The sequence below is a fragment of the Corvus moneduloides genome, chromosome 4, assembly GCF_009650955.1.
Source record: "Corvus moneduloides isolate bCorMon1 chromosome 4, bCorMon1.pri, whole genome shotgun sequence".
Lineage (NCBI taxonomy): Eukaryota > Metazoa > Chordata > Aves > Passeriformes > Corvidae > Corvus > Corvus moneduloides.
The window spans coordinates 24,056,499-24,067,281 of record NC_045479.1 but is presented as its reverse complement, the minus strand read 5'-3'; the positions used below and the strand labels follow the sequence as shown (position 1 = coordinate 24,067,281).

Genomic DNA, 10,783 nt, shown 5'->3' with positions numbered 1-10,783 from the left:
GTGGAAGCCTAAAATGTATAAGAGCTAAAGGCAAATGTATGGGGGAGATGGAAGAGCATTTAAAGCCCAACCCATGGGTACCCATTGGGAGTTGCACCCCAAAAAGTGAGCAGCCATCCCTCACCTTTTGTGGAGCTCCTTTTGAGGGGTGGGTTGGAGATAGAAGATGGGCATTCCTCCATCACATCCAGCCACAGAATTCTAGAATGGTTTGGGTTGGAAGCAACCTTAACGGTTATCTAGTCCAAATTCCCCTGCAATGAGCAGGGACATCTTCAACTAGATCAGCCTGCTCAGAGTCCTGTCCAACCTAACCTTGAATCTTTCTAGGGATGGAGCATCCCTGTTTTAGGAAGATGAGCTGCAGTGCCAGCACAGCTGGATCCTTAGCTCTCCAGTTCATTCTGGGTGCAGGAATCTCCCCACAGTGTTGTGTCCTGTAAGTCCCAGGAGATCCTGAGGGCAAACTGGGTGCCCTACGTGCAGGAGGCTCCAGATCAGCCAGCTCTGTGTCCCACTGATACGATTGCCTTGGGTTTGCATCGCCTTCCATACCATAGGCAATGGTGGATTAAGGCCCATGTTCATTATAATGACACAGATGAAATTTCATGAAATGAAATTTTGGAACTCCATTTCATGAAAGGAAATGAAACGAAAATTCACGGAATGACGTTTCAAAATTTCATGAAATTGAGTGAAATTTTGCGGTTTCATGAAATGCCGTTGAATGAAATGGGATGGAGTGAAATGCAATGAACATTATCCGTTGTGACCGGTGACCGTGCGCACCGAAGTTCCCCACAAGCCCCGCCGGGCGGTTGTCATACGTTGTTGTTGTTTTTCCGCGCATCGCTGCCCGCGCACCTTTGCGGCCGCGCTCGCCGCCCGTAGCGCCGCGCGCGCCGCCCGCCCTCTCGCGAGACCGGGGGCGGGGCGCTTATAAAGGCTGCGCGCGGCGCTGGCGGCCCTTCCGGCCCGGCGCGTGGACAAGATGGTGGGTGCTGCGGCCTCGGGCCCTGCCGCGCATCCCGCGGGCATCGCCGCCATCCCGGCCCCGGCCGCCGCGCGGCCCCGCGCCCGCCGCCCCCGGCGCCTGCGGGATGCCGTGCGGGGCTCATTTCGGGGCGTGGGCGAGGCGTTGCATGGGGCGGCCGGGCGGGCCTGTGCGGTGCCCGGCGGGGCGCAGGGTGTGGGTGGCGCGGGCGGCTGTGGGGGTATTGGGGGCCCCCTTTTTCTCCGGAGACCTCCCGTGGTTCTTGGGTTTTTGGGGCTTTAAACTTAAGGTGACTCGTGCCGAGGATTTTTTTCTTAATAAAGCCATGTTTATTTTTAGTTTTGTCTGTAGCTACACGGTATTTTTGTTTAATTCGGATGTGGGATTGGATGGTTAAACCTTTCTTAGGGCTGAGAGGTCTCCGGATGGAGTGCAGTCTTAACATGGGTCGGAGGCTGCAGGGTTGGTACTCGAGGAGAAAATCTTTGGAAAAAATACTGCGCTTCCACCCAGAGTGACTGACTCAAAGGTGGATGTTGAGATACTGGATTACTGCAGCTTTGCAAACTGAAGTTGTTTCTGTAATGCTTCTTTCGGTACTGATGCCCTGAAAGATGTGAAGCTGTGGGGTGGACTGAAATTCTGGTGGCATGGTGTGGCCGAATTGCAGCTTCTGTGGCTCCCTAGCTAGAGTGGCATCTTAAAGTAAGCTTGGAAGGGAAGGGGCTTTGAAGAAGTCTTGGACACACATAGTTGGGGCATGGGGATTACATTCCTGTAACGTAGTGGAAACCAGAAGCCCCATAGCTGATACTGGGAATTTTTAGAATGTGAAATATTTTGGATATATGTAATACTCATGTTTTAAGGCAAGGAGAGAGTTGGCCTTGGCCCTTGAGTGGGTGTAAGCAGGTCTCTGTAGCAAGCACTAAGTGCTGGTTTTCTCTCCACAGTCTCACCGCAAGTTCTCGGCCCCGAGGCACGGCTCCCTGGGCTTCCTGCCCCGCAAGCGCAGCAGCAGGCACAGGGGCAAGGTCAAGAGCTTTCCCAAAGATGACCCCAGCAAGCCTGTCCATCTCACCGCCTTCCTGGGGTACAAAGCTGGCATGACCCACATTGTCCGGGAAGTCGACAGACCTGGATCTAGTATGTATTCATGCTCCTCTCAGTAGAGGAGGTGGGTTTGGTCAGGAATGGCAACAGGTGGCCTGTTCAGTAGCAGCTCTGGATTTTGGTCCTAGCTTGACTTCACCCTGTTCCGAGTCCTTAGTAGGTGGTGTATTTCTGCTGTAGCTGCTAGTTTCGTTTTGCATGGTAACAAGCTCCTTGGGGTGGCTCTTCTGGATGGGGGGACACAAGTCAGTTGCCTTCAGTGATTTCTTGGAGATTGTCCAGCTGCCATCCATTTTGCCTGTCCAGCTTTGCTGACCTTTCTACTAAGCCAGCCTCGAAGTTTGGCAAGCCATTAAATTATGGTTTTAAAGCTGGTCACTTTACCCTGTATCATCTCTGTGAAAAGAACTGGAGTCATTTAACCTTTCATGTGAAGGACTTGGGAGTGAGAAAAAGCAGGTGGTGTTAGAGAGTTGCTGCTGGAATTAATTGTGCTGTATTTCTGTTTCCATTCAGAGGTGAACAAGAAGGAGGTGGTGGAGGCAGTCACTATTATAGAGACTCCTCCCATGGTCATTGTGGGCATCGTGGGATACGTGCAGACCCCTCGTGGTCTCCGTAGCTTCAAGACCATCTTTGCTGAGCACATCAGCGATGAGTGCAAGCGCCGCTTCTACAAGAACTGGTGAGAGAGCAGGGCCTTGGCTGGTCTCACGCCCTATGGTTCATATTTTTACTGCTGGCTTGCATGTGATCCTCCTTTTTGAGGAGGCTTTTCAGTAGTTAGGTTTTAGCTTTGATGGACTGGCTTAATTGTGGGATAGGCTGTAGGAATAGCTCCATGAGGGTGACAGCATAACATTAGGTAGTGCCCTTCTTGGTGTGGGTGCGGTGGCTTTGGGTTTGCCTGAGAGCTCCTCGACAGGCTACACATGATGATACTTCGACGGGCGGACATAAGGAAATCGCCTCTGGCGCTTGTTGTTGAGTGTCGAGTCCTGACTGTAGCCCTGTTTTCTCAGGAAAGGGGAAGACAGGTGTCACTTCTGATTGCCATTCCAGGCACCGCTGTTGTGATTGAAAATGTGCATTTGCCCGAGTGCGGCTCCAGCGTGTCTGGAGCTTCCAGCCTGTTTATGAACTTGGCAGGCTGAAAAGACGTCAGAGTGGAGCAATAAAGATCTCAAGGGTGTTTCAGTAACGACCTTGCTGTCGGGCACACAAGGGGGGGAAATTAACAGTGTTTTAAAGCAGATCACAGTCATCTCACAATTGCTTTAAAGATCTGTTTTTTTTCTCTTATTGTTTGACATCTGTCTACAGTCTTTTGTTTTCTGTAGTGTGAATGTTAATGTGCTTTGGAATTCATGGCAGCTCCGCTCAGCTTTGGCAATTTTGCCACTGTCTGATGAGCTCCAGGCTCCGCTTGCCAGTGGAAAAGAGTCATTAGAAGCTGGCAATGAGCCAAAGCCAACTGAGGTGGCAGCTCCTTCCGCTCATCCCCGCTTCTCTGGGGGTTGATGAAGGGCTTAGCCAAACCTTGTCTCTGCTCTGCTCCTGAAGGCACAAGTCCAAGAAGAAGGCCTTCACCAAGTACTGCAAGAAGTGGCAAGATGAGGAGGGCAAAAAGCAGTTGGAGAAAGATTTCAATAGCATGAAGAAGTACTGCCAGGTTATTAGAGTCATGGCTCACACTCAGGTAAGTGCCTGTGGGACTCAGGTGTGCTGGGAACAGCTGAGACAGCAAGCTTGAAACTTGATCCATCTCTGTAGGGAGATTTCTGCCCTCCCCTACAGCTCGATGCTGACTATTCAGCACATTACAAATTAATTCTCTACAGAGCTGTGCTCACAGGATGTTTGAGGAGCCTTGGCAACCACTGGCAATCGTTTGAAGGAGTGTCTAAAGGAGACTGAGCTGTAGTAAGAACTTTTTGGGCACAGTCCTTTGCTAATGCCATGTAGACCTGGACTCTTAATTCCAGCTACAAATAAAACCAGGCTGAACACTGAACTCAGGGGTTTGTGTGCTCAGCATCATTTTAGGCTGCATTCTGCACTCAGACTTCTGGTGGCTTGTCCTCCTCAGCGGGAGGATGTGTTCCACTGCGTGATGTGGTGGTATCTCCTCAGCTGTCAGTGCTCTGACAGACTTTCTTGGGAGATGAATTAAATCTTTTGAGTTGGCTTTAAGTACAGTAAGATGGCTAATTTTGCTAGAATTAATCTCCTGTAGTGGACAGTAGAGGTAGGGTTGCAACTTCTATTGATTCTCTCACCAGTTCCCTCTGTACTAAATACAGTAGAAGTAACTGCAAATGCAGTCCAGCCCAAAGTGGCCTTAAGTGTGGCAGGCTTTATCAAACAGAATGGTTTGGGTTGGAAGGGACCTTAGAGATCATCCAGTTCCAACCCCCCTGCTATGGGCAGGGACATCTTCCACTAGACCAGGTTGCTCAGGCCCCTTTGCAGCCTGACTGAACAGTTGTAGGGGGTGTGGCATCCAGAGCTTTTCTGGGCAACCCATGCCAGTGACTCACGACCCTCATAATAAAAATAATCTTTCTTGGGTCTGATATAAATCCACCCTGTTTCAGTTGAAAGCTATTGCCCCTTGTCTCTTGTCCTTCCTCAGTGGAATTTGGCTGATGGCTGTGGGGTTAGAGAACTCTGTGCTCCTGTGGGTAGCATATAAGTTCCAGGTGCAAAGACTTGCAAGCCACTGTACAACCTTCCTCCTTACTGTAGGGCTTTCTTTAAGTTTCAGATCTTGGAAAATTATATTAGAAAAGATGATTAGGCCAGGGCTAGGATACTGGGCTTATTAATTAATACTGAGTCCATTTCAGAAGAGCAGGAGTTGAATGTCATTCTCTCTGTGTTGCAGATGCGTTTGCTTCCCCTGAGACAGAAGAAGTCTCACCTGATGGAGATCCAGGTGAACGGAGGCACTGTTGCTGAGAAAGTGGATTGGGCCCGGGAGAAGCTGGAACAGCAGGTGCCTGTGTCAACGGTCTTTGGCCAGGATGAGATGATAGATGTCATTGGAGTCACCAAGGGCAAGGGATATAAAGGTAAACACGTGGAAGTCCTTCTCTTTGTGATAGGATACAGTTTTTAATGAAATCTTGGCCTTGAGTTTTTACAAGTGCATGTGCCAAGAGCTGAAGAGGTAAATCCATATTGCTGTCACAGTTCAATGATGAGACCATGGAATGAGCGCTGGGCACAGCGCCTGATACCCGTGAGGAGTCATTCCATGCTGCCTTCCTTCTGAGAACACAGCCCAGGGACACCAGGGAGGGAGCTTCACCGGGAAGTGTTGATTCCCGGGATGCTGGATCTGCGCTTGCCTTTTGCTGCCTGCGGACTGCAGCTTGAAAGGCGGCTTAAGCTGTGGTGACATCTCAGCTTGACAACACTTGTCATGGCTGCTTTGGTCCCTTGCAGGTGTCACTAGCCGTTGGCACACCAAGAAGCTGCCGCGCAAGACTCACCGGGGCCTGCGCAAGGTGGCCTGCATCGGTGCCTGGCACCCCGCCCGCGTGGCCTTCTCCGTGGCCCGTGCGGGCCAGAAGGGCTACCACCACCGCACCGAGATCAACAAGAAGGTTGGTGTCTCAGCTGCTGGGGAGGAATGAGAGCTGGCTGATGTCACTTGTTTTGTGACAGTGAGCAGAGTGGGCAGTTTTGCTTGGGGTGTTTTGCTCTGTTAGAATGTTGTTTTGGGGATCATGGCTGTGGTCTGTTAGGTTGAATAACTAAAATTCTTGTGTGGCCACGTGTTTTCAAAGTGCAACAGGCTGTTTCCTCTGAGCCTGTGTAGAATTCCTTGCATTTTATCTGATGACAGGCTCTTTCTCCTACTTTTTACTAAGTAGAATTTCTTTACTTTTTTAGATTTACAAGATTGGCCAAGGTTACCAAATCAAGGATGGAAAGCTGATCAAAAACAATGCGTCAACAGATTATGACTTGTCTGACAAGAGCATTAACCCTCTGGTGAGTTGCTGCAGCTCTGTGCAAAGAGTCTGCTTCTGAGCTGCAATCCTAAGAGGCAAATGGGTCTGGTATAAGTCACAAAAAGATTGAATGAAGAGCTCTTGAAATAAGTCGGCTGCTATTGGAGGTGGTGGTGTTTAATCAGTCTCAGTATTGACTTGTGTAACTTGGAAATTGCATTTGTTACATGGCAATAGGACAAAGATGTTACAAACCTTGAATGGTACTTGTAAAGTTACAAGGAATAATTTAGCAAGAAGAGCTTTTGCTGTTCTTTATAAAAGCCTTACAGCAAGAAGTAAATTGCTGCATCAAGAAACTTCACCAGTGAAAGGCAGTACTGGAAACAGGATTTCAGTGGATGTGGCAATGGCCAAGGCCCAGAAATGGTGTGGATCTGTAGGCAGATGTGACCACTGGTCCTGCTTGGTACAGAGCACTGACTATTCTCTCCTTGCTCAGGGAGGCTTTGTCCACTACGGTGAGGTGACCAATGACTTCATCATGGTGAAGGGCTGTGTTGTGGGGACCAAGAAGAGGGTCCTAACCCTGCGCAAGGTGAGTAGGGCAGCCTGCTGTCACATGGGCTGGAACAGTTTTAAGGAGCTGTGCTGCCTCTGGTGCAGAATTCTTGTGACTGTAAGGACACTGGCAGAGTGGGGCTCGTGCTGCTGGGAGCTGACCAGTCTTCAGCCTTGGAGGCCAAAGATGCAGGGTGGATGGCTTATTGTCAAGTGTTCCTTGCACATGGTAGCAGCTGAGGTCAGAGTGACTGAGGGGGCGTTACCCATGGAGGTGAGAAGAAGTAGCCAGTGTACTGGAGGCTGAAAGGGCTGTGCTGCTGCTGTATACTCACCTGACATCTCTCTTTTTAGTCCCTGCTTGTGCAGACCAAGCGCCGGGCCCTGGAGAAGATTGACTTGAAGTTCATTGACACAACCTCCAAATTTGGTCATGGCCGCTTCCAGACAGCTGAGGAGAAGAAGGCTTTCATGGTAAAGGCATTTCCTGGTACCTTTGTTGTGTACCACCGTGTTGTCTTTGAGCTCATGGCAGCTGATAGCTTGGCCTTTGGGCTGTCACGTAGCCAAAGTTTCTGTGGAACGGAAACTGCAGTCGAGAGGCCTCCTTCTGCCAACTTGGTTATAACTGCAGGGGGCCTGGGGTCTCACTTCCCCTGTGGCAACTCTTGGTGTCTGAGGAGGGTTGCCATGTTTGGGCACAAGTTGTTCAATGATGAAACGTGGAACAAGCACTGCTCCATATCCCCTTAAAGCAGCTCAGGGGGAGGGTCCTCACGGTGGCATTCCCAGCTCGTCACTTGCTGGAAAAAGTAGCCAGGAGCTCTGCGGGTGAGGCCCTGGCAGGAGCTTGGGGCCAAGCAGGAGCTTCCCCACCAGGTGGCACCAGCGTTGCTGCTCAGGCACATCCAGAGTCACCGGGTCAGCCCAGTGCGGCTGCGCCAGGTTTGGCTTCCCCCAGAACCTCTGGCTGTGGGGATGGGGCATAGGGTTTCCAATGGGTTTCAACATGGAGGGCTTTTTTTGCCTTGATTTCTTTACAGCTTTTGTGATTGGGATGTGATGTCTTTTGTGCAGACTGCTGTTTACATAGCTTGGTTTTTGTGGTTTTTTTTCAGGGACCACTCAAGAAGGATCGCATTGCAAAAGAGGAGACAGCCTAATGGGTGGAATGGTCCTGTGGCCCTGTGTGCTCTCAGACCAAAAAATAAATATTTTAAAGAAATGAACTTTGCCTCTTGGTATATACATTACTGTGTCAAGCCTGGTACTCTGACTGCAGGTTCTACATGTGCATCAAACCAAAGAAGCAAGTAAAGCTCTAGTTCATTGAGCATCCACCTTATAGTGGGGTTCCTCTAAAGAGAACGAAGCTGCTGTTGCTGGTTTTGGAGAGCAAAGATTGTGGGTCAGAGCAAGGCTTGTCTGGTTGTGTGAAATAGTAAATCAGCAGGAGCCCTAAATGTGTTTGCAGTTGCTGAGGTATTAGTCCACACGTCAATCCTCACTTGGGTGGACAGAGAGCTTTGAGTCAAATGGGTTTAGAAATAACCCACGCAGTTCAAACCGCTAAATTTTCGGTAGCTGGCAGATGCTGTTTGTTGCCATGGAAACCTTCCGATTTCTCTGTGGCAGGGGCTGTACAACCTGCACACTTTGCAAATGCAGTTTGTTGCTGTCCCTGAGAGCAGCAGAAGGCAGCAGGTAGTCTGAAAAATCCCAGCCTCACAAGAGCTGGCTATTCCTGAATGCACATAGTTTCCCTGCTGAAAGGCTACAGGAAGCAAGCCTGCCTGGGTGGGGAGGACGATCTGCATCCCACCCTCTGAGGAGGAGGGAGAGCTGTGAGTGCCGCTGGTGTTGTGTTACTGCCTGACTGAAAATACCCTGCTGGCTCCCGGGGAGATGGCTTGGTGTGTCCTTCACTGACCATAATTGGAGACATGGCAGCGATTGAGGCAGTAATTCCAGACTTTTGACACCAAAGTGTAGCACCGCCCTGAAATGGACCTGGGCTGGCCCTATTTGCTCTTAGCCGAAGAGGGGAAAGGTGGGATGTAGAGATTTTTTTCTTGTGGTGGTGCATGAGAGCCTTCTAAGAGTTAAAAGGTGGCAAGAAGGAGGAAAAACATTTACCTTGTTTCCCTAGAAACCAGACTGGATGACTGAAAGAGCTGCCTGGCTCCCTGTCAGCTTCATTTAACAAAGGAACCTGCTGGCTGATTTCAGCCAAGTGAAATAAGAGAGGTCTCACCTGCTAATTTTTTTCCCCCCTTCCTTACGAGTCTCAAATTGGCAGGTAGGTGGAGAAGAACCTTAAATTAGTATTCCTCTGATGCAGAAAAGTGGAATTCCCAACCTTCGTCCGTCCCAAGCCTGCAGGTTTATGGGCAGCTCTGAGGAGTGAGGTTTTTTCCCCCACCTGTTAGCCTTGGGTTGGCTTTTCACTTTTTAAAGCTGGCTAGGAAGGGTGTGGCTCTGAGCCAGCCCTGCCTGCTGCTGCTTCCATCTCACCAGTAAGATGCATCCAAGGGATTTGGGATTATCAGGATAAATGGATGTGTTGGGGGTGAGCATCCATGACAAACTATGGACTACCTTGATGAAAATCTCTAAAAGCACCTGATTTTACCATCCCTTATGGGAGCTCTGGAATGCTGCTGATTTTATTTTGAAGTGACATTGGCAGCAGAGGGAATTTTTAGTCACATTGGCACCTAAGTAGATGGAAGCAGTCGTTAAGGAATATCATTGTTGAAGATGCTCGGCCTGTGTCTGGCAGAGGGAGTTACTTTGTCTTGGAACCCAGTGCCAGACTTGGGTTTGTTTATTTTTGGAGCAATGGTTGCTGACTGATAAAACAGCGGATGGTGGGGGAAAAAAACCCACAAAAGCAGTTTCCTGGAATCCCGGGGACATCCAATGTCAGGAGATGGCGCTCCTTCCTCTGTAGACACTTGTCGCCGAGGGCTGGCTGGTGGGACTGGCCTGGAGAAAAGCCCTGCTTAGCCGGGACACCCGGGCTGTGTGAGTCCTCTCGACCCCTCTGAGGGCTTCCTGGGGAGCCCCACGGCACCACCCGGCTGCTTTGCTGGGGAGCTCCTGGGAACCTGTTTTGGGACGTCCCTGCCAAGCCCTGTGGGTGGGGAGTGGAGCCATGGGATACCAAGCTGGCTTTGGCAATGCCTCCTGCTCCTAAAACCTGGGTCCACCCTGCAACCCTCATCTCCCAGCCTTCCTGCTCCTGCAAAGCATGTGTCCTCTGTTTTGGGGACAATCCCCAGTGCAAGAGGCAGCAATTGTTGCAGGTCACACATTGGTCCAGCAGCTCCTGAGAGCCAAGAAATGTTTAAGGGTGACTTAGGCTTTTTTTCAAATGACTTTGAGCTTTTTCTTTTTGGCACTGTCATCTCATATCCTGCAGCTCCATGAATGCTGTGGTGGTGCTGCTTGAGTGCATCTTCTCTGCTCCAAAATGTCCAACAACATCCAAGTCCAGGCAGAAAAGATCCCACACTCCGGTGATGCTCAGACCAACCCGAGAGCCACAGGAGGACAGGGACAGCCCTGACCCTGCTGAAAAAACATCAGATGCCGTGGGAATGTGCCCTGTCCCAGCTGGTGGTGGGAGGGCTGCGGCTGGGAAGCGGGACTGGGTTTCACCCCCAGCACCCGGTGCTCCCCAGCTGCTGGCGGTGCAGGGGCTGGGACCCGGCACTCCCGGGTGGGGGCCACTTTTCCAGGAGCATCTGGCCCCAGCGCTGCCGCCTCTTTTCCTTGCCGAAGATGAAACGAGATGCAGCTGTGATGCTGGAGCAGAGACCTTAGAAGTGTGTAAGGATGCCTTGGGGGGAAAAAAATTGGGTTCAAGTTGGAGGTCTTGGCTCCCGCAGTGAGCTTCACAAGTGGCCCAGCTGACACCCTGCCTTCCCACCCTGGCCCCTGCCTTTGATCCCAGTGACAAGCAGGCAGCTTCAAGTATGCTCGATGGGGGAGAAGGGCTGACGAAGGTGCCCCGGGGGAGCCGTGGCCGGGTTCACGCACTGCCGCAGCTTTTCTGCCAGAGCAGCTCCGCCGGGCTGTTCTGAGGGCGGCATGTGTTTGATTTGCAGCCCCCCCAGCCTGAGGACTTCTTTTGTACCTGACAACG

At 50.9% G+C, this 10,783-nt stretch overlaps 1 protein-coding gene and 2 non-coding genes across 3 annotated transcripts; all 3 read left to right on the top strand.

Annotated features, from left to right (window-relative positions):
- The first annotated feature begins 893 nt into the window (after positions 1–893).
- Positions 894–7,859, top strand: RPL3 (ribosomal protein L3). Its single transcript, XM_032106783.1, has 10 exons — positions 894–997; positions 1,951–2,143; positions 2,627–2,795; positions 3,674–3,809; positions 4,998–5,184; positions 5,561–5,721; positions 6,011–6,112; positions 6,575–6,670; positions 6,988–7,107; positions 7,752–7,859. Exons 1-10 carry the CDS (start codon positions 995–997, stop codon positions 7,794–7,796), a joined length of 1,212 nt encoding a protein of 403 aa, XP_031962674.1. The 5' UTR covers positions 894–994; the 3' UTR covers positions 7,797–7,859.
- Positions 3,625–3,673, top strand: LOC116443657. Its single transcript, XR_004240014.1, has one exon. It is a non-coding gene; the product is annotated as a small nucleolar RNA U82P (small nucleolar RNA).
- LOC116443661 lies at positions 5,302–5,394 on the top strand. Its single transcript, XR_004240018.1, has one exon. It is a non-coding gene; the product is annotated as a small nucleolar RNA U83B (small nucleolar RNA).
- Positions 7,860–10,783: the final 2,924 nt, after the last annotated feature.

Coding starts and splice junctions, on each gene's coding strand:
- RPL3 (XM_032106783.1), top strand. Junction 5,185..5,560: donor CAAGGGCAAGGGATATAAAG/GTAAACACGTGG, acceptor GGTCCCTTGCAG/GTGTCACTAGCCGTTGGCAC. Junction 5,722..6,010: donor GCACCGAGATCAACAAGAAG/GTTGGTGTCTCA, acceptor TTACTTTTTTAG/ATTTACAAGATTGGCCAAGG.